A 22,437-nucleotide genomic window follows, 5' to 3' on the forward strand; every position below is an offset into this window, starting at 1 on the left:
CCTGAAGGTATAATTGGGGAATTCTTAGCAGCTGGAAGGACCCTCACTCTGGTTCCCTGACCTGTGGGGTAGGAGGCACTCTGGGAGGATGGGCCAAGTGGAACCCCCTAACGCGGCCCCTCCTATGGCCCCTCTCACCCCTACCCCCAGCTTAGATAATGCATCAGAAGCAATACTGTATCTCGGGAGACACTGATGCATGCCCAGAAACCAGGCTTAGAGGAGTGGTGTTTCCATCCATAACTGGTCCCTAGTCAATCCACCAGTTTAACTTCTTGGTGGTGGGTGTATGGAAAAAGATGAAGAATGGTTGTCTTAATAAGATCCGACAGAGGGGGTGGCTTAAACAACATTTATTTCTCATGGTTGTGGACTGGGAAGCCCAAGGTCAAGGCACCAGCAGACCCAAGGTCGGTGAGAACCCGCTCCCTGGTTTGCAGATGACCCTCTTCTTGCTGCACGCTCACACGTTAGAGAGAGGAGAGAGGAAGCCAGGTCTCTCAAGTCTGTCCTGGAAGAGCATTAATCCCATCACGAGGGCTCCGCCCTCCCGTTCTAAGCACCTCCCAAAGGCCCCGCCTCCAAATGTCCTCACGCTGGGGATTAGGGTTTCAACATAGGAATTTGGGGGGGACACAAACATGCAGTCCATGGTGGGGGCAGATGATGGTAGCCCCATCACACCTCTCGTACCAGGTATCCTCATCGGCACAAATCAGTTTCTCATTCTTGGTATATGCCCCCTGATCTGCTCCGTGCAGTCTCCCTCTCCCTCCATCCAGATGGAAACATCTGCCTTTATGCGGAAGGCAAGCCCACACAGTCACGGTCTTGCCCCAGACAACTCTCCTGGACCTTGAGCCTTGGCGTTTCATGGGATGTGACGCTGGTCGACTATATGGAAGACTTCACGCGATTGGACCCGGTGAGCAGGATGTGGCAGGTAGCGGGGACGCCCTCGTAGGCTACACGGTGTCAGAGAAGGGAGACAACCCCCTCCCCCCCGAGGGTTTAGTGCTGCTACTGTAGGCAAGTATTTAGTGTCCAGTGGTGTGGCCTGACAGGACATCTCCTCTCAGCTAAAACGCTGCCTGTTTGGAGCGGGGCCCAGAGGCAGTTCAGGCTCTGCAAAAATCTGTTCTGCCCTTAGCGCCGAAGGACAGGGCACATCTAACGACAGTCATCACACGAGCCACACCGGGTCAGAGCAGCACTCCCAAGGGTAGCCTGTGCTGTCTTCGAAAGCCAAGGAAGGGGTGCCTGGGTGGCCCAGTCGGTGAAGCGTCTGCCTTCTGCTCAGGTCATGATCCCAGGGTCCTGGGATCAAGTCCTGCATCGGGCTCCCTGCTCAGTGGGAGCCTGCTTGTCCCTCTGCCTCTCCCTCCTCTCCCCCCTTCTGTATGTAGCTGGCTGCCATTTACCGCCCCACAAAAACTCATTAAAGGGTACAACACAGCTCATTAGGTTTTTATAAACACAGAAAACAAAGCCTGTAACGACACGCTCAGAAATAAAAACAGGAGCCAGTTCCCTGTGATGGGCTCCTGTGATGGGCTCCCGGTTTGGGGCGTGGTCAAAGGGATTTTATTTGTAATGTTTTATTTTCTTATGAGGAACATGTAACTTACATCTCACTAGTGCAGAAGTTGAGGAATTAAATATTAAGGAATTAAATATTAAGGAATTAAAAAATAAACACACCCACCAAAAAGCAACTACTTACAAATGGTTCTCTACCTGCTTACCTAAATCCCTTCACTGCCAGTACCGTATTCCTCAGCACTTACCACCTAGAGCAGCGGCCAGGAAACTCCCGCTCCCAGGGCCCCATGTGGCCCGTCACCTGTTTCTACAAACCAGGTTCTCTGAGAACCGAGCCACGCTCATCATTTCCGTGTTGTACGTGGCTGCCTTCCGTAGAACAAGGGCAGAGTGGTGACAACAGAGACTGTTATGGCCCATAAAGCCAAAATATTTACTCTATGGCCCTTTACAGAAAAAGTCTGCTGATCTCTGACTAGACTCCTTAACTGGTTTCTCTGGTACCTTCTCCCTGGTCCAGGCTTAGTGTGAGTGTTCCCTCCCGGGAGGGGCCTGCCTTGATCGGCCGTCCACAGCCAGCCCTTCCTGCGTTCCTGATCTCCGCCCTCCATCACCCCATCACGGTGCTTCCTTCGGGGCTGGAACCCGCATCCCAGAGACCTCCGTGTCTGTGCACCTAGCTCAGGGCCAAAGACTGAATACTGGAAGCCGGAAACACCGCGTGCGAACTTAGCACAGGTAACCGTGTCTCTGAGGCTGCTTCTCCACCAGGGAATGGGGGTAATGAAAGTACTGATTTCCTGGTGAGGCTAAAAGGAGATAATCCATATTAATCACATATCATGGCAGCTAGCACGCCGTCATGACTGTTAGCCTAACTCCCCTTCTTGACTGAGGGAGTGGCTGAGGTGCAGGGAGGAGCTGGCGTGACTCGTTCCTACCGCACGTTAGTCAGTAGTTGAGACCGAAACGCAGCCTCCACACTCCACTGCGGTCCACACCTTCCTCCTCACACCGCCAACCAGTGGAGGGGTTCCCTGGAGCCTCCCCTAGGAACCGCATACACTTAAAAATAGTAAAAACTGGGACGCCCGGGTGGCTCTGTTGGTTAAGCGTCTGCCCTTGGCTCAGGCTGTGGTGATCCCAGAGTCCCAGGATCGAGCCCCACATCAGGCTCCTTGCTCAGAAAGGAGCCTGCCTCTCCCTCTGCCTGCTGCTCCCCCTGCTTGTTCGTGCTCTCTCTGACAAATAAATAAATAAAATCTTTAAAAAAAAAAAGAAAAGTAAAAACTGGGGTGAATGAATGAAATTCAGGATATGGTATTTACAAATCTGTCTTTAAGGATTATGCAGAAATAGGACAATAAAAATGCGCAATATAGGAGTTTCATTCTTTTCTTTATATATGCAAAAAACCCTTAAGTAGCCACAAAGCTAACAGCACAGTGTTATTCCAAGTGCACCTTCGCCTTCTGTGGCATTCACACCTGGATAAATTCATTCTTAGGTAGCCTGGAGCAAACGGGGGCTGGGGGGTGCTTGTCACCCCGTTCAACAGTCTCCCAGGAAAGCAGAAATGTTGAAAAAAGGCAGTTGTAACTTGGAGCAAAAATCAACCTAATTATTCGTGATTATATGTCATGTTTTTAAAGGCGAGCCCTTCAATACGCCAATTGTGTGATCCTTTTTTTAACAGAGCAAACTGCATTGTTCTTGCAACATTTTCTTCGTCTCTAGCTAAAACCAAGAGTCATTCTTCCCCCTGTTTAAATTATATTAATCAAAATAAAAGAACAGGCACTGACATTTGGTTTGTCCCTCAATACTTTTTATGACTCTTTACAAAGTAAAATAATCTTAGAAAGTTTTTGATCTTTTTTCCCCCTTAAGAACACTGTTAATGATCCTTCCCACGAAATACAGAACGTATCATAAAGAGGGAATACTGATTTTTACTGAATCTACTATTTGCTAGACTTCCCATCTGCTGGCTGATTTAATCTTCAAAACAACCTGCTGAAATGGGTTTCGATGTGCCCATCTTATTACAGGTTACGAACCGGAGCCTCCGGGAGGTGAAGTGCTTTACCATGGGTTTGAGTAAGAAAGCGGTCGACTGGGGCGCCTGGGTGGCTCAGTTGTTAAGCATCTGCCTTCGGCTCAGGGCGTGATCCCAGAGTCCTGGGATCGAGCCACATCAGGCTCCTCCGCTGGGAGCCTGCTTCTTCCTCTCCCACTCCCCTGCTTGTGTTCCCTTTCTCGCTGGCTGTCTCTCTGTCAAATAAATAAATAAAATCTTTGAAGGAAAAAAAAAAAAGCGGTTGACTGACATTCTGTCTAAGCCTGTTTGTCTTCTGAGAGTGCAACAGCAGCACTGTGACCGAGAGTGTGGACCAGAGCCAGAAGCCTGGTTTACTCCACACCTGCTATTTACCAGCTCTGTGAACTTGGGGCAAAGTGTGGAATTGAAGATGCTATTTTCATTTGTGTAAAAGAAGAATCATTATAATAATCCACCCCCAACGGGTAGGTTCTCAGAATGGTTCCTCTTTTCTGTCTTTTTAATTTTTTTATTATGTTATGTTAGCCACGCGGGCTGGCTCTCGGTCCTGGGCCTGGCTCAGGCCCCTCTCCTGGCCTTTGCTCACTCCTGGAGCACACAAGGACTTCCCACAGCAGACCCGCATCCCACCTGATTTCCAGTAAGCCTTCCTCCGTGGCTGCTGTTCATACCAACTCTCGCCCTTCTTCCTTCTCAACTCAAACACTCAGAGCGGGGCTACTAGGAAGAAAGGAGATAGAAAGAGAAAGAAAAGAGAGAACCCGTAATTGGCCACAGCAGCTCTGGCTCCTAGGAGACACACACAGTTCCTTCTTGGAATAGTCTTTTATTTAGCAAAACCCAGGGATGTGGCTTGAATCACTGAAAAGCTAGCCCCAGGCAAACAGAACCAAGTTGTTCTGCGCAACAAAGTAAGAATGTTAGTTTTTCAAGGATCAGCTACATGAAGGGAGGGTCTGTGGAGGAGGGGGGAGCCCAGAAAGACTGAGGTGATGCGCTTAGTGGGGAGCAGAGGGATGCTGTTGTAACACTAAGAGATTTTTTCAAAACAAGTGTCTAATATCCCACTTGAAGGCATTAGTCTGAATGGTCACCCACAAACCACTCCAAACCCTCACACTTCACTCCCAACAGGCCCCCAAAGTCTGTCCCCTGCAGCCCCGTGGTGAAGGCATCTGAGCCGTACCCGGTGGGAGGTGGAGTGATGGGTGTGGAACAAGAAGGAGAGGCAGGGGAGAGCATCCAGGAACCAAACTAAATCAGATGTTACAGTTCTGAAGGAAAGGGTGAGGACGCCGAGAAGTGTGAGACCCCACTGAGTCTCCAGAGAGACAGTGAACGGTGATATGGAGGTGGCGGGAGTCAGGCTAAATTAAATCTCGTCTGAAAGGACAGAGTTCCCCCACTGACGTAGAGATTACAGCAAATGCAGGGGATTTCATGATGAACCAGACAGAATTATCAAATTACGAGCAGAGTTTATTATTTTTCTACAGGACGCACAAAATGTGCGTGAGCCTTAGAAGATGAAGGTTTACTGTGCTTGTCCATGACCCTCAAGGGTTAGAGGATCAGCAGAAATGAGACATTCAGATATTTAACCCAGTATAATCCAACGTAACAGGTAGTGACATGGACATGACTTCTTGGTGTCCTCAGTTGGTGGGTGATGAGGCCAATGCTGGAGGGGAGGCACCATCAGGTCAGAGCAGCACCGGCCAAGTTCCCTAGATTCCAGCACTATTTGGTCCTCCAAGCCCAGAGGCCCAGGCCATCAGCACCTCAACCAATGAACCTGCTGTGTAAGGACCACAGCATCTGGACCAGGTTCCACAGCTGAGTTTGTGCAAAGAGCTCTTTCATATTGAAACGTTCCGTTTAATAGTTTCAAGGGCTATTGACTTTGTACCTCAAAGCTATGAATGGGCATTATGGTAAAGTGTTTGTGAGAGCATTTTCTTGGAAGAGACCTCACTTAAATTTGTAAATGGTGTTTGCCATAGCAGATTCACGTGCCGACGCTAGGAGGATTCACTCACGGACAATGACTTCACTGGACCAGTTCACATTAACTCATCTGGTGTAAAAAGATGGGAAAGAAACTCCTAGAATTGGGGCGCCTGGGTGGCACAGCGGTTAAGCATCTGCCTTCGGCTCAGGGCGTGATCCCAGCGTTATGGGATCGAGCCCCACATCAGGCTCCTCTGCTATGAGCCTGCTTCTTCCTCTCCCACTCCCCCTGCTTGTGTTCCCTCTCTCGCTGGCTGTCTCTATCTCTGTCGAATAAATAAATAAAATCTTTAAAAAAAAAAAAAAGAAAAGAAACTCCTAGAATTAATATACCTCTAAACTATATTTACCTTTGTAAATATAGTTGTTTTGTGAGCAAAATACAATGACATGAACGAAGCAACTTTAAAACACAGTAAGGATCAGGGCAAGGCGCAGACAGTGGCATGGCTTTCCAGTCTCCTCCAATTACAAAAACAAACAGAGTAACTGGGATAGAAAAAGGGAAATAGTATATAAAATGGAAACATAAAAAGAAAATTAGTAGAAGAAAAAGATCAAAAGGATTTAAGAGACAGTGATGGATACAGAAGAGAGGCAAACATGATCCAACATATGTCTAACAGAACCGCCTCCCCCACCCCACCCCTGCCGCTGAACCCGACAACAAAAGGAAAGAAAGTCAGGGTAAGGCAGTAGAGAGGAACAAATAAAAGCAACTATTAAAGAAAAACTTTCCTGAAAACAAACACACTGACTTGAACCTGTGTGTTTAAAGGGGACATGTTGTGGCTGGACTGGAACAGCCAACTCCAAGACATAGTCTATTAAAATTATTAGACTTCACAGAATAGAAATCCTTTCGGCATAAGGTAAAATGACCAAGTAACTTAACAAGGTATTACACCTTCACAGAATACTTTAACGCTAAAACACAATGGAAGAAATGAAGTCACACAGTACAGAGACCCCAAGAAAGAAAATGCGAGCCAATTTTTTTTTTTTTTTAATTTGGCCAAAGTGACCTTCAAGTGTGAAGGCTACAAACTGTGATGAGGTTGAGGGAATCAGGGAATCATGCTCCTGTGTGCCCTTCCTGAGTAATCTACTAACCATATGCTTCAGACAATCAAGAAACACTTGGAGAAGCTTTTCCTAAGAACTACTGATGAGCACTGAATATATTAACTGTAGAATGAAGAGTAGTGGGCCTAGGGTGAAAAAGACTTTGTATTTATCATACCCTCTGACAATGAAGATGTAATTCAGCTATCGAAAATGGGCAGAGAAGGGGAAAATTATACAGAAAGTAAGCTTGCTGGTTGCATTAAAGGTTTCATTTAGCACTAAACAGACACCACATTAAATACTTTGAGGAGAAGGAGGAGACAGTTAAGAAGAGGTTACTAATTTTCAATATTGTTCATAGTAAGGGATTAAAAAAAGACCTACACCATCCAACCTGGTAGCCACCAGCTATCTGTGGCTATTTGAATGTCAGTTAATTAACATTAAATAAAATTTTGAATTTAGTTTCTCAATTATAGTAGCCACAATTCACATTTCATTTCATATGCAGCTAGTAGCTTCCACACTGGAGAACACAAGTAAAGAACATGTTCATCATTATAGAAAGTTCTTTGGACGGTGTTACAACCGATAGCATTTTTTTTTAAATCTGGAAAGCGTCAGGAATTTGTGTGTCCTCCTTGTGCAGGGGCCACGCTAATCTTCTCTGTATCGTTCCAATTTTAGTATATGTGCTGCCAACACGAGCACAACCGATAGCATTTTTAAAAGGAGTAAGGATACCACCCTGAGATATCAGTATAAAGGTAACCATGGAAACAAAATATCTGATCCACGGTATTTGGTTACCAAAGCCTGAGCAGACTACAGATAGGAATTCTCTACATATTGACCTAGAGGCTCAACACAATCGCTTCTCAAATCTCCCCGACTTTGCTGCAGAAATTGACAACCTGATCTTGAAATTCATATGGTAATTCAAGGCACCCAGATTAATGAAAACAATCTTAGAAAGGAACAAGGTTGGAGGACTCACACTTCTCAATTTCAAAATTTATCACAAAGATATAGTAAACAAGACAGTGTAGTACTGACACAAGGACAGATGTATATATATCAACAGAAGAGAACTGAGAATCCAAAACTAACCCATACTTTTACAGTTGATTGATTTTCAACAAGAGTGCCAAGACAATTCAATTGGGGGGGGGCAGGAAATAGTCTTTCCAACAAATGACACTGAGGCAACACATGGATCCCTACCTCACACCATACATAAAAATTAACTCAAAATGGACCATAGACTTAATGTAGGAGTTTAAACCATAGAGTCCTGGGATCAAGCACTGCATCAGGCTCCCAGTTCAGTGGAGAGCCTGCTTCTCCCTCTCGTACTCTGCCTGCTTGTGTTCTCTCCCTCTGACAAATAGATAAATAAAATATTTTTTAAAAAAGAGTTTAAAACATAAACTCTTAAAAGAAAATGTAGAGCAAACATTCATGACCTTGGGTTCGGCAAAGCTTTCTTAGATATAATATTAAAAATACAAGTGATGAAAGGAAAAATAAATTAGAATTGATTAAAAGGAAGAAGTTTTGTGTTTCAAGGACACCATCAGACAAGAGAGAAGACAACACACAGATTAGGAGAAAATATTTGTAAATTGCATTTGATAAGGGAGTTGAATCCAAATATATTAAGAATTCTTATAATTCAGTAATAAAAAAGAAAATAGCCCCATTTCAAAAAATAAGCAATAAATAAACCATGGAGATGTAACGTATAGCATGGCAGCTATAGTTAATCATACTGTACTGCATGTTTGAAGCTGCTAAGAAAGTAATCTTAAAAGTTCTCATCATAAAAAAATTTCATAACTATAAGTCAAGCAGAGAAAGACAATTATCATATGGTTTCTCTCATCTATGGAACATAAGAACTAGGATGATCGGTAGGGGAAGAAAGGGATAAAGAAAGGGGGGTAATCAGAAGGAGGAATGAAGCATGAGAGACTATGGACTCTGAGAAACAAACTGAGGGCTTCAGAGGGGAGGGGGGTGGGGGAATGGGATAGGCTGGTGATGGGTAGTAAGGAGGGCACGTATTGCATGGTGCACTGGGTGTTATACGCAACTAATGAATCATCGAACTTTACATCAAAAACCAGGGATGTACTGTATGGTGACTAACATAATATAATAAAAAATCATTTAAAAAAATTTCATAACTATGTACGGTGATGGATGGTAACCAGCCTTATTGTTGTCATCATTTGGCAACAGATACAAATATTCAATCATTATGTGTCATACACCTGAAATACATTATATTCAATTATACCTCAATGAAAGAATAGGCAATTGATCTTAACAGGCATTTCTCCAAAGAAGATACACAAATAGCCAAAAAGTACATGAAATGTAGCCATCAGGGACGTGTGAATCAACACAATGAGGTATCATTTTACACCGACTGGATGGCTAGAATCAAAAAGCCACAGAGTAGTAAGTGTCAACAAGGACGTGGAGAAACTGGAACCCTCACACACTGCTGGTGGGAATGTGCAGCCACTTTGGGAAACAGTCTTGTAATTCCTCAANACAAGGACGTGGAGAAACTGGAACCCTCACACACTGCTGGTGGGAATGTGCAGCCACTTTGGGAAACAGTCTGGTAATTCCTCNAGAAACTGGAACCCTCACACACTGCTGGTGGGAATGTGCAGCCACTTTGGGAAACAGTCTTGTAATTCCTCAAAAAGTCAAGAACAAGTTACCAGAAGACCCAGTAATTCCACTCCCAGGTACATAACCAAGAGAAATAAAAACATATGTCCACCCAAAATCTTAGACATCAATGTTCGTAGCAGTATTATTTATAAGAGGCAAAAAGCGGAAATAACCAAATGTCCATGAACTTATAAAATGTGGACTATTCATCTGATGTAGTAGTATTCAGTCATCAAACGGAATGAGATACTGATACACGCTAAAACATGTATGAACTCTGAAAATACTACGCTAAAGAATGCAGTCACAGAAGAGCACATAGTGTCGATTCCATTTCTATGAAACATCCAGAACAGGCACACCCATGAGGTGGGAAGGAGATTAGTGACTGTCTGGTGCTAAGAAGTCTGGGGGCCTTATGGAGGCATTGCTAGTGCTTCTGGGGTATCTTTTTGAGGTCATGGAAAGGTTCTAAACTTAATCATGGCGATGGCAGCACAAACCTGTGAATATGCAAAAAACAATTGACTTGCACACTTTAAATATGTGAATTGTATGGCATGTCAATTATATTTAAATAAAACTGCTATATATCTATATAGAAATTTTAGAAAGGATGTAAATTAAGTACCCAATTAAAATAGCAAGGAAAATGGAAAAGGAAAACAAAAAAGTACAGAAATAAAGAATGAAAGATAAAAAGAGACATCAATGAGATAGAATACCAAAAAAAATTTAAAAAACAGAATAAATAAATGAATCAAAAAGTTGGTTCTTTGGGAAATAAAATAGATCAACTTGAGGTGCCTGGGTGGCTCAGTTGGTTAAGCGTCTGCCTTCGGCTCAGGTCATGATCCCAGGGTCCTGGGATCAAGTCCCACATTGGGCTCCCTGCTCAGCAGGGAGTCTGCTTCTCCCTCTGCCCCTCCCCCCTGCTCATGCGCACGTGNAGGTCATGATCCCAGGGTCCTGGGATCAAGTCCCACATTGGGCTCCCTGCTCAGCAGGGAGTCTGCTTCTCCTTCTGCCCCTCCCCCCTGCTCATGCGCACGTGCTCTCTCTCTCTCTCTCAAGTAAATAACTAAACTTCTTTAAAGTTGATGAACTTATTTTACAAAGTGGGATAAAACACAAAAAAAGACAAAATAATAAATGACAAGGGGCAATCATCACCCAGACAGAATATGAAAAGTCGTGAGACTATTTTAAATAACTCTGAAAATAAAATACAAAACCTAGAGGAAATTTATGCTTTCCTAGGAAAATTGATTTAACTTAAATGGACCCCATTAGACAGAGAAAACTTGAACAGACCAATTTTCATAGAAATAGAAAATTGTAGAACTGCTCTTTCTAAAGAGGGACCAGCTTGAATGGGTTCATAAAAGGAATTCTACCAAGCTTAAAAAAAAATTCTAATGTTACTTACACTATTATAGGATGTAACACAAGGAAAGTCTCCAAGTTCTTTTTATAAAGCGGATATAACTTTGATGCCAAAACTTGACAAAAACTGAGGGGGGAGGTGGAGAGAAAAAACTCCAGATCACTTCTATTACAATGCAAAAATGCTAAATAAAATATCAGCAGGGAGATCCACCGTAACACCTTATACATCATGACCACGTGGAGTTTATTCCAGGAATGCAAGAAAGAGTCAATAACTGAATATTAATAGGGTATTATTAGAGTGCAAGGAAAGTATCATATGATCATCTCCTTAGATATGGAAAAGGCATGTAACAAAACTCAATAACCATTCAGGTGAAAACTCCAAAAAGGGAATTGAGAGATACTTCTTGGCATGACACAATACAAATATTTCAGCTCCAAAGCCAGGATCATGCTTAATGGGGAGACTCTAGAGGCTCTCCTGATAAAATTCTGAAAATAAAAGAACGCCCAGCACTTCNAAGGAAAGTCTCCAAGTTCTTTTTATAAAGCGGATATAACTTTGATGCCAAAACTTGACAAAAACTGAGGGGGGAGGTGGAGAGAAAAAACTCCAGATCACTTCTATTACAATGCAAAAATGCTAAATAAAATATCAGCAGGGAGATCCACCGTAACACCTTATACATCATGACCACGTGGAGTTTATTCCAGGAATGCAAGAAAGAGTCAATAACTGAATATTAATAGGGTATTATTAGAGTGCAAGGAAAGTATCATATGATCATCTCCTTAGATATGGAAAAGGCATGTAACAAAACTCAATAACCATTCAAGTTAAAACTCTGAAAAGGGAATTGAGAGATACTTCTTGGCATGACACAATACAAATATTTCAGCTCCAAAGCCGGGATCATGCTTAATGGGGAGACTCTAGAGGCTCTCCTGATAAAATTCTGAAAATAAAAGAATGCCCAGCACTTCCACTACTTACCCATAGCCCTGGAGTATTCGACAAGAGAAAGGAGTTCAAACCAAGAATTAGGAAGAAGAGGTCATCGTATCTCTCTTTGCAGCTATTATCATTATACATCTGGAATACCCAAAGACTAAATTAAAACTACTATAAATAATGAGACAATGTAGGAATATAGCAGACTATAAAACTGACATACGGGAAATAAGAATAGGCATTTTATACACGCATGGGTACAGGTGCAACCCTTCAAGCAACATCCTGTTCAAGATGACAAAAGGAGAGACACCCTTACGATAATAAAAATAAATAAAAAGCCCGAGAAGAGCTTCAACGAGAATGTGCCAAACGTGTATGATTAAAACCATAAAGCATTCCTGAGAGACACAACGGAGACTTAAATAAAAAGCAAGATACTATTCTCGGACAGGATGACTTCGCATCATCAATAGGCCCAAGGCTCAGAGAGGACAGGCTGACGCGGGGCCTCCAGGACCGATGGGAGGCTGACAACACCAGAGCCCACCGATCACTCTCACTGCCACCCAGAGCAGGGTAACCCGACGTGGGCGCTTCCTGACCCGACTCCATGAGCTGTATACACGGCCCCACCTATGCGGGATTCACGCCCAAAGAATTAAAGCAGAGTCTGATCAAGTCTCTCAATTTAACTGCAGTTTCCAGGAAACAGGAAGAGGAGAAGCATAGAAAGGATATTCTGGGAGGCCATGAACCAAACCCAGAAGGTCTACAGGGCAATTTACCTGCATAGATGATGACAGACCTGAGACACGGCAACCACATGCTGTCTGTGCCTTGGTTTAAATCAACTGAGAAAAGACACTGGCCATCAGTGAGGACATCTGAAAACAGACTGGGTATGAGAGGGTATTAAAGAATTAGTTAATTTTGTCAGGTGTGATAATGGCCCGGTGGCTATCAGGGATAAAGTCTCCTCTGTAAAGATACTTAAGAAAATGCTTGCGGCTAACATACTTCAGCAAAACAAGCAAACAAAATAAAACGGATCCCATTTTGTGTGTGTGGTGGGGGGGGGAGGAAGCAGGATGGGCCCATTATTAAAAACCGCAGGGGTGGCTGCGTGCGACATTGACACACGTATGCGCCCCGGGTTCATCTCTGTTCGCTTCAGGAATGTTGTTCCTTCGACTGTACCCCCCTCCGCCCCTAGTTCTACCTCATTGGTTTGTCCCCTTCTGCACGCGTACCCAGGCTCATTACCCCCAACTCAACCCGCCCTGGGAGCCAGGCTTCTCCGAGCCCCCCTAACAAAGCTCAGAGGTGGGTCAACCCTCCTGACTTCCTTTCCTCTCTGCTCCCACCCGTCTCAGCACTGGAACTTTCCTTCAGGACGTCACCATCCGTCTCCAGGTGACCAGATCCCACGGTCGGTCACTCCCTCGTTACCCAGCCCCCAACACCGTGTGCTCTGAGGTCCCCTTCTAAAAACACGTTCTTCTCCAGCTTCCAAAGACACCACCCCCTCTGCCTAAGTGACCTCCGTCAGGGCCTGGCTTTAATGACCATGTGTCTTTTAATGTCTCCTACATCTGTCGTTTCAGTCCCGACCTGCCTTCTGGAGCCCTGTTCAATCAACAGCCCATTGGCAAGCCTCCGCAACTCAACCCCACGCTAAACCCCAACTCTGTTACTTGCCCCTTTGCCGAAGTCTCGTCCCGCCTCCAGCGGCAGCATCTCAGTCCCCCCCGCCCAAAGCCCTGTCCCTCTTGCTNCAATCATTATGTGTCATACACCTGAAATACATTATATTCAATTATACCTCAATGAAAGAATAGGCAATTGATCTTAACAGGCATTTCTCCAAAGAAGATACACAAATAGCCAAAAAGTACATGAAATGTAGCCATCAGGGACGTGTGAATCAACACAATGAGGTATCATTTTACACCGACTGGATGGCTAGAATCAAAAAGCCACAGAGTAGTAAGTGTCAACAAGGACGTGGAGAAACTGGAACCCTCACACACTGCTGGTGGGAATGTGCAGCCACTTTGGGAAACAGTCTGGTAATTCCTCAAAGTCAAGAACAAGTTACCAGAAGACCCAGTAATTCCACTCCCAGGTACATAACCAAGAGAAATAAAAACATATGTCCACCCAAAAACTTAGACATCAATGTTCGTAGCAGTATTATTTATAAGAGGCAAAAAGCGGAAANCCAAAGCCCTGTCCCTCTTGCTGTGGAACACGGAGGTTCTGTGCTGCATTTACAGTTCATTCGTTAGGGCCACTTACTCCGATACAACAGCCTCTCTTTTAGTGAGCAGAAATCCTTTTGCCGTTTCTAATTTCCACAGCAAATTAAACGGGCACCGCGCACACCATTTCCTCTCTCTGGGACTCTCTCCCTTGCTTTAAGAATCTAGCTTTCTCTCATTTCTGAGGTCCAATCTCAGAGGCTGCCTCCAGAGACGGGAATCTCTTCCCCATCCACCTTAACTCACCATCAGATTACCCTGTTCTCTTTCCTCCACAGGACAGTGCACGTCCCAAGCTTCCCGCTGGTTTTTTTTCCCAGAATGAGGCTGTGTGAGAGTGGGGCCTGGGTTCTGGTCACCTAGCTGAGTCCACAGGGCCGGTCAGCCGTTTCCCAAACGAGCATCTGGAACAAGGACGGTCCATCTCCTTGGGCTGATGTAACAAAATACCAGACGCCGGTGGCTTAAACAACACACATTTATTTCGCAAGGTTCTAGAGGCTGGAAAGTCCAACATCAAGGTGCTGGCAGACCGGGTGTCTGGTGAGGACCTTCTTCACCGGCCTGAGACAGCTGTCGTCTCTCTGGGTCCTCACTGGGCCTCGCCTTGGGGGCATGTGTGTGGAGAGCGGCTCTTTCTACAATTCGGCTTCTTATCAGGGCACTAATCCTATCACGGGGTCCCACCCTCATGACCCCAGGGAACCCTAACCACTTCCCAAAGGCCCCACCTGGAGCCTGGAGGTTAGGGCGTCAACGTACGAATGTGGGCGGAGGGGCAGGGAACACAGTCAGCCCCAAACAAGAACTTTCCTCTTCCCAGGCCAGTTCCTAAAATGAGGCAACTGGCTGATCTCTGACATTCTTCCTGCTCTGACGTCCTGATGCTCGGTAAGGGTCTGTCTAGGAACAGCTCCCACACACCAAACTCTTACAGTGGCAAGCCCTGTGTAAGGCAATGCGGTGAAAATCACGAGAGACACAGACCGTGTCACATGTGGGGTCCCATGTCTAGCTGTCCAGGTAAGACTGGGATCAGGGAACATAAAAAAGGAGAAGTGGTACTTTTCTTAGAGGATTCTTATTAGACACTTAGCAATATACATATCATTACCCCCACGTCTCTCTGTGACGAGGAAGCTCTAGACTGCGGTCACACACAAGTGGGGAGGACCAGTATGCCACAGGGGACGGATTCCTTCTCCTGGAAGGCAGCGCTTGGTCGGACCTGAGGCCCTGCTTACCTCCTCAGGTAGAGGGGGGCAGCTCACCTTGCGAAGGAAGCAGGGGGACGGGGCACCGGGTGGGCTGGCCTGTGACTGCGGGTCAGGGCAGGCGGGAAAGGACTCTGGCGGAGGCTTGGGGAGCTGGGGACAGTTTCACGTGGGGAGAGGGACTCCTGCTGGCACTGGAACTAGACATGTAAGGACAGTGCCCGGTGAGTGCCCCCGCAGGGAGCAGGGACCACACAGAGGGACCTTGAACATGAGGAGTTGCTGACAAAGACTTTCTGAGGTCCTCGTCTCCAAGGGTTCTCAAATCATGCCTCCAAGAACACTGGGGCTCTGAGTATTTGGATTATATACAAGCAAAGGAAAAAAGAAAAGAGAAAAGAAAAAAAGATTTCCAGTCTTATCACCAAAGTAAAAGAAATACACTACATTCACGAGTATTCTTTCCCTTTCCAAATTTCTAATTTGGTGACTGCCTGTTCTTGCTTCTCTCCACTGGAATCCAGGTCACGGACAGAAGCTGGTTCGAGCACAAAGGTAAATGAACTGTTTTACATTTAATCAATCAACATCACAAAGTGTTCACACTACATACAACTTCATAACACCAAGGTGTGTGGGCACCGTTAAAAAGAAGGGGCCCCTTCGACCTCTGAACCTCTACACACATGGGCCACCTGAGGGCGTCCACAGGGCTCGCTTACTCGGCCTCCCTCTATCTAGGTCGTGAGCTGTGGACCAGGGACCAGTGGGCTTCTCGGTCCTACACACAGATCTGGGCTCCTCTCAGGCCTTCCTGTAACTGGACCAGAGCCTGCCGGTGGGGGGGGGCTTTTATAGGCAGGGACAAGCGCAGGCATGCACCATGTGCGACGGCTGGTCCAGAGGCTCTAAGGCGTGGCCCGGGCTCAAGTGAGTGTGCCTCATCCCCTTGCAGCCAGAGGCACTCGGAGCTGAGGGGACAGCACGAGAAGCAGCCACGGGATACAGCGCACAAGGGGCAGAATGGAGAGAGAGGCCGAACGCCATCGGGGGCCGGAGACAAGAGGGCGATGGCTACAGCTGGGGCAGCTGGAGGAAGCCGTACCACCCTGCCTCCTCTCCAGTGCCAATCTGTCCGGGGAGGCCGAGGGGGCTGCAGGCAAGCCCCGAAGGCCCCGGGGAGGGCTCATCCTGTGCCCCTCGTTCCCTCCCAGCCTGGGGGTGGCGGAGCGGAACACGCAGGGCCAGGAAACGAAGGTGAACGCAAGCGTGAACATTCCCACGCAGGCCAGCAGCTCTTGGACTCCGGCGGCAGGAGGAGACGGGAGCTGGGGGACCTGGGCCCCGAGGCCAAGAGAAGGACAAGAGAAGACAATCAAAGGCCAAGGGAAGGAGGTGGCAGAGGCCTGGGGCAGGGTGGAGGGTGGGTAGGAGCAGAGCTGCTGGGGCGAGTCTGCACGGGGAGCATGGTGGTCACTTCGGGGGGCTGGGGGGGCCGAACTGAAGCCTCNCCCAAAGCCCTGTCCCTCTTGCTGTGGAACACGGAGGTTCTGTGCTGCATTTACAGTTCATTCGTTAGGGCCACTTACTCCGATACAACAGCCTCTCTTTTAGTGAGCAGAAATCCTTTTGCCGTTTCTAATTTCCACAGCAAATTAAATGGGCACCGCGCACACCATTTCCTCTCTCTGGGACTCTCTCCCTTGCTTTAAGAATCTAGCTTTCTCTCATTTCTGAGGTCCAATCTCAGAGGCTGCCTCCAGAGACGGGAATCTCTTCCCCATCCACCTTAACTCACCATCAGATTACCCTGTTCTCTTTCCTCCACAGGACAGTGCACGTCCCAAGCTTCCCGCTGGTTTTTTTTCCCAGAATGAGGCTGTGTGAAAGTGGGGCCTGGGTTCTGGTCACCTAGCTGAGTCCACAGGGCCGGTCAGCCGTTTCCCAAATGAGCATCTGGAACAAGGACGGTCCATCTCCTTGGGCTGATGTAACAAAATACCAGACGCCGGTGGCTTAAACAACACACATTTATTTCGCAAGGTTCTAGAGGCTGGAAAGTCCAACATCAAGGTGCTGGCAGACCGGGTGTCTGGTGAGGACCTTCTTCACCGGCCTGAGACAGCTGTTGTCTCTCTGGGTCCTCACTGGGCCTCGCCTTGGGGGCATGTGTGTGGAGAGCGGCTCTTTCTACTCTTTGGCTTCTTATCAGGGCACTAATCCTATCACGGGGTCCCACCCTCATGACCCCAGGGAACCCTAACCACTTCCCAAAGGCCCCACCTGGAGCCTGGAGGTTAGGGCGTCAACGTACGAATGTGGGCGGAGGGGCAGGGAACACAGTCAGCCCCAAACAAGAACTTTCCTCTTCCCAGGCCAGTTCCTAAAATGAGGCAACTGGCTGATCTCTGACATTCTTCCTGCTCTGACGTCCTGATGCTCGGTAAGGGTCTGTCTAGGAACAGCTCCCACACACCAAACTCTTACAGTGGCAAGCCCTGTGTAAGGCAATGCGGTGAAAATCACGAGAGACACAGACCGTGTCACATGTGGGGTCCCATGTCTAGCTGTCCAGGTAAGACTGGGATCAGGGAACATAAAAAAGGAGAAGTGGTACTTTTCTTAGAGGATTCTTATTAGACACTTAGCAATATACATATCATTACCCCCACGTCTCTCTGTGACGAGGAAGCTCTAGACTGCGGTCACACACAAGTGGGGAGGACCAGTATGCCACAGGGGACGGATTCCTTCTCCTGGAAGGCAGCGCTTGGTCGGACCTGAGGCCCTGCTTACCTCCTCAGGTAGAGGGGGGCAGCTCACCTTGCGAAGGAAGCAGGGGGACGGGGCACCGGGTGGGCTGGCCTGTGACTGCGGGTCAGGGCAGGCGGGAAAGGACTCTGGCGGAGGCTTGGGGAGCTGGGGACAGTTTCACGTGGGGAGAGGGACTCCTGCTGGCACTGGAACTAGACATGTAAGGACAGTGCCCGGTGAGTGCCCCCGCAGGGAGCAGGGACCACACAGAGGGACCTTGAACATGAGGAGTTGCTGACAAAGACTTTCTGAGGTCCTCGTCTCCAAGGGTTCTCAAATCATGCCTCCAAGAACACTGGGGCTCTGAGTATTTGGATTATATACAAGCAAAGGAAAAAAGAAAAGAGAAAAGAAAAAAAGATTTCCGGTCTTATCACCAAAGTAAAAGAAATACACTACATTCACGAGTATTCTTTCCCTTTCCAAATTTCTAATTTGGTGACTGCCTGTTCTTGCTTCTCTCCACTGGAATCCAGGTCACGGACAGAAGCTGGTTCGAGCACAAAGGTAAATGAACTGTTTTACATTTAATCAATCAACATCACAAAGTGTTCACACTACATACAACTTCATAACACCAAGGTGTGTGGGCACCGTTAAAAAGAAGGGGCCCCTTCGACCTCTGAACCTCTACACACATGGGCCACCTGAGGGCGTCCACAGGGCTCGCTTACTCGGCCTCCCTCTATCTAGGTCGTGAGCTGTGGACCAGGGACCAGTGGGCTTCTCGGTCCTACACACAGATCTGGGCTCCTCTCAGGCCTTCCTGTAACTGGACCAGAGCCTGCCGGTGGGGGGGGGCTTTTATAGGCAGGGACAAGCGCAGGCATGCACCATGTGCGACGGCTGGTCCAGAGGCTCTAAGGCGTGGCCCGGGCTCAAGTGAGTGTGCCTCATCCCCTTGCAGCCAGAGGCACTCGGAGCTGAGGGGACAGCACGAGAAGCAGCCACGGGATACAGCGCACAAGGGGCAGAATGGAGAGAGAGGCCGAACGCCATCGGGGGCCGGAGACAAGAGGGCGATGGCTACAGCTGGGGCAGCTGGAGGAAGCCGTACCACCCTGCCTCCTCTCCAGTGCCAATCTGTCCGGGGAGGCCGAGGGGGCTGCAGGCAAGCCCCGAAGGCCCCGGGGAGGGCTCATCCTGTGCCCCTCGTTCCCTCCCAGCCTGGGGGTGGCGGAGCGGAACACGCAGGGCCAGGAAACGAAGGTGAACGCAAGCGTGAACATTCCCACGCAGGCCAGCAGCTCTTGGACTCCGGCGGCAGGAGGAGACAGGAGCTGGGGGACCTGGGCCCCGAGGCCAAGAGAAGGACAAGAGAAGACAATCAAAGGCCAAGAGAAGGAGGTGGCAGAGGCCTGGGGCAGGGTGGAGGGTGGGTAGGAGCAGAGCTGCTGGGGCGAGTCTGCACGGGGAGCATGGTGGTCACTTCGGGGGGCTGGGGGGGCCGAACTGAAGCCTCGTGTCTGAGCCGGGACAGATTACGAATAGAGTGAGCAGCCTGGGGTCGGAACACCGGGGTTTGGAACCCGGCTCTGTGACCTGCACGTCACTGTGCTTCCTCAAAGCTCCCCTCTGTAATCTACGAAATGACGTAATTCCTAGCTCAGCGCCCACAAACCTGTGAGGCACTGTACAGATATGCGCCCCTACCAGGAAGGGGGCTCCCCTCAAAATTATTAGCCCCCAAGGTGCTAAAGGGGAGAGCCTGGACCCCGAGCCTGAGACCCTCAGAAGGCAGTGCAGTCGGGGTGNACGAAGGTGAACGCAAGCGTGAACATTCCCACGCAGGCCAGCAGCTCTTGGACTCCGGCGGCAGGAGGAGACAGGAGCTGGGGGACCTGGGCCCCGAGGCCAAGAGAAGGACAAGAGAAGACAATCAAAGGCCAAGGGAAGGAGGTGGCAGAGGCCTGGGGCAGGGTGGAGGGTGGGTAGGAGCAGAGCTGCTGGGGCGAGTCTGCACGGGGAGCATGGTGGTCACTTCGGGGGGCTGGGGGGGCCGAACTGAAGCCTCGTGTCTGAGCCGGGACAGATTACGAATAGAGTGAGCAGCCTGGGGTCGGAACACCGGGGTTTGGAACCCGGCTCTGTGACCTGCACGTCACTGTGCTTCCTCAAAGCTCCCCTCTGTAATCTACGAAATGACGTAATTCCTAGCTCAGCGCCCACAAACCTGTGAGGCACTGTACAGATATGCGCCCCTACCAGGAAGGGGGCTCCCCTCAAAATTATTAGCCCCCAAGGTGCTAAAGGGGAGAGCCTGGACCCCCAGAGCCTGAGACCCTCAGAAGGCAGTGCAGTCGGGGTGGGAGTCAGCAGGGCCCTCACAGGGGAAGGGTATTCCCTCTTTCTGACCTGGTCACTCTGGACTAACGGGTGCTGAGCCCCGAAGCTACTCACCTGGTCACTCGTCCTCCGGGTCTGGCAGCTGCTCAAGGAGCATGTCCTCCTTGCCGCTGAACTGCATGAGAGAAGGGGGTGAGAGGCCGGAGCCCGGGGGGGGGCGGGGGGGGTCTTTTTCCGGTCCTTCTGTCCCTGGCTCAGGGCCTTCCAGGAGCTTGGAGCAACAGGCAGAAAGCTGCCCTGGGGTGGGGGATTCCAGGAGCCCCTCCTCCCACCAGCCTTCACCCCGACTGCCCAGCGGAGAGGCCCCCTGTGGCTTAGGAAGCTTCCGTTAGACCTGAGAGCGCAGCCCAGGCTGTCACTTCTAACCCTCTCTCTCACCCAGTCCTTTAAGAACCTGCAGTGTGAACTCCTTCCCTTGTCTAGCTTTTGGGGCAGAGATGGGGGAACGGATACAGCTCAGAGGCCAGATGTGGGGGCGGAGAGGCAGGGCCACCCAAGATGACCCGACGGCCCCTGGGAGAAGGACACACTTGCCTCGATGTGGTACACTATGCGCCAGAAACTTGAGTCTGAGCCTCGGTATCTTCTTCCAGGGTAGAGCTGCCACATGGAAGGCAGCGGGCACGGGGCTAGCAGGCTGGGGCACACGGCCTCCCCCAGGGACACATCCTCCTGACGCATGAGCACCTGGAGGCTACTCTCCGTCTGAAGGCAAGGGAAGACCAGGGCACGCCTTCAGGGCCCAGGGTCTCCAGCGCACAAATCCCCAGAGTCCTTTCCGCCCCCCTCGAAGCCCAGCTGGCATCTGAAATGCCAGTGATCACCGTCCCCAGCATCGTCCCCGCTTAAGCCATGCACGCCCCTCTCAGGGACACTGGCGAGGCCAGGATGACTAGCACTCTCAGGCGTCTGGACACCCAGATGGGGCCACACCGGGCCCGTTGCTTCCTGACAGTCCTAAAGCCTGTCCTTGATTCCTTAGCTGCTGTGAGGTTTTCTTTCTTTATTTTGTCATACAGTCCCTTTTAACTTTTTTTTTTTTAAGTAATCTCTATACCCAACGTGGGGCTTGAACCCACAACCCCAAGATCAAGAGTCGCAGGCGGAGCCAGCCAGGTGCCCCCACAGAGCCCCACTGAAACACATATCCCCGGCCCCCAAAGTCAGCTGAGAGACGACGTTCCCCAGCTCCACCACCGCCCCTCTCCTTCAAAGAGCTAACTTGCCGCCTTGCTGGGCACGTGCCCCCCCCAAGTCAGCTCTTGGCACAGCAGCCAGGGTGTGCGTCTAAAAATCCTGTCACTCCCCTGCCTGACACCCTCTGGTGGCTTCTCATAGCAGGCAGAGGGAACTGAAATCTTCCCACTGTCCCCTGCCTCCCTCATTTGCCGTCTGTCCTTCGCCCTCCATCCTGTGCCAGACACAAAGGCCTCCTCGCTACTTCGGGGACATGCCATGTTCCCAGCAATCTCTTGCATCTGTGGTCCCCTGCCTGGAACTTCCTCCCCTCGATCTACACAAGGCTCACACCCTTCTTTTAGACAGGTCTCTGCACAAATATGTGTCTATAGGGACACATTCCAGCAAAATCCAACTCTGTGAAATACACATGAAGCATGCATGTCTAAAAGGGAGATTCACAAAGGTTTCAAATAAAATGATGGACAAAAGCACGACAGGCAAGTGCAAATGAATACTCGAGGGGTCTTGCCTGTAGACCCCTCCCCACTCATGACTGCCTCTCATCCTGCACAACTTACCAGGGGCCTCATGATTTTGTTGTCCTGCACCCCCTGCAGTGCCAGCTTTATGAGCGGCTGGATTTTATCACATTCACTGCAAACCATCACAGCCCCAAATCGTGCCTGGCATATAAATTAGGCCCTCATGTTGGTTCAATAACTACTTTTCCAAAGTGGAAATCGTTTTTTAAATTTTCCATCTATAAAATAAACTAGAATTGTTAAGAAATAATTCAGATCACCCTGCAAGATCTAAGTGGAAATCATCATTCTTGCTGTGTTCCTATATGGTTTTCTATATCCTTCAACCATTTTGGACTGCTTGTTCATCTTTTTTCTT

At 48.7% G+C, this 22,437-nt stretch overlaps 1 protein-coding gene and 1 non-coding gene across 3 annotated transcripts in view; both read right to left on the bottom strand.

Annotated features, from left to right (window-relative positions):
- Positions 1-7,286: 7,286 nt before the first annotated feature.
- On the bottom strand, positions 7,287-7,393 carry LOC117796232. Its single transcript, XR_004620598.1, has one exon. It is a non-coding gene; the product is annotated as a U6 spliceosomal RNA (small nuclear RNA).
- Positions 7,394-16,450: 9,057 nt separating this feature from the next.
- TCL1A (TCL1 family AKT coactivator A) overlaps positions 16,451-22,437 on the bottom strand; it is a 9,333-nt gene continuing 3,346 nt past the window's right edge. The window contains exons 2-4 of one of the 2 annotated variants that reach the window (XM_002920490.3): positions 20,890-21,060; positions 20,410-20,470; positions 16,451-16,532 (exon numbers count right to left, since the gene is read on the bottom strand). In XM_002920490.3, the coding sequence (XP_002920536.1) occupies positions 20,414-20,470; positions 20,890-21,060 (228 nt within the window). In that variant the 3' untranslated portion in view covers positions 16,451-16,532; positions 20,410-20,413. Of the gene's footprint in view, positions 16,533-19,764; positions 19,851-20,409; positions 20,471-20,889; positions 21,061-22,437 lie in introns of those variants that run through there. The other variant, XM_034643138.1, reaches the window with a different exon arrangement.

Source organism: Ailuropoda melanoleuca, chromosome 14 (assembly GCF_002007445.2).
Source record: "Ailuropoda melanoleuca isolate Jingjing chromosome 14, ASM200744v2, whole genome shotgun sequence".
Classification (NCBI taxonomy): Eukaryota; Metazoa; Chordata; class Mammalia; order Carnivora; family Ursidae; genus Ailuropoda; species Ailuropoda melanoleuca.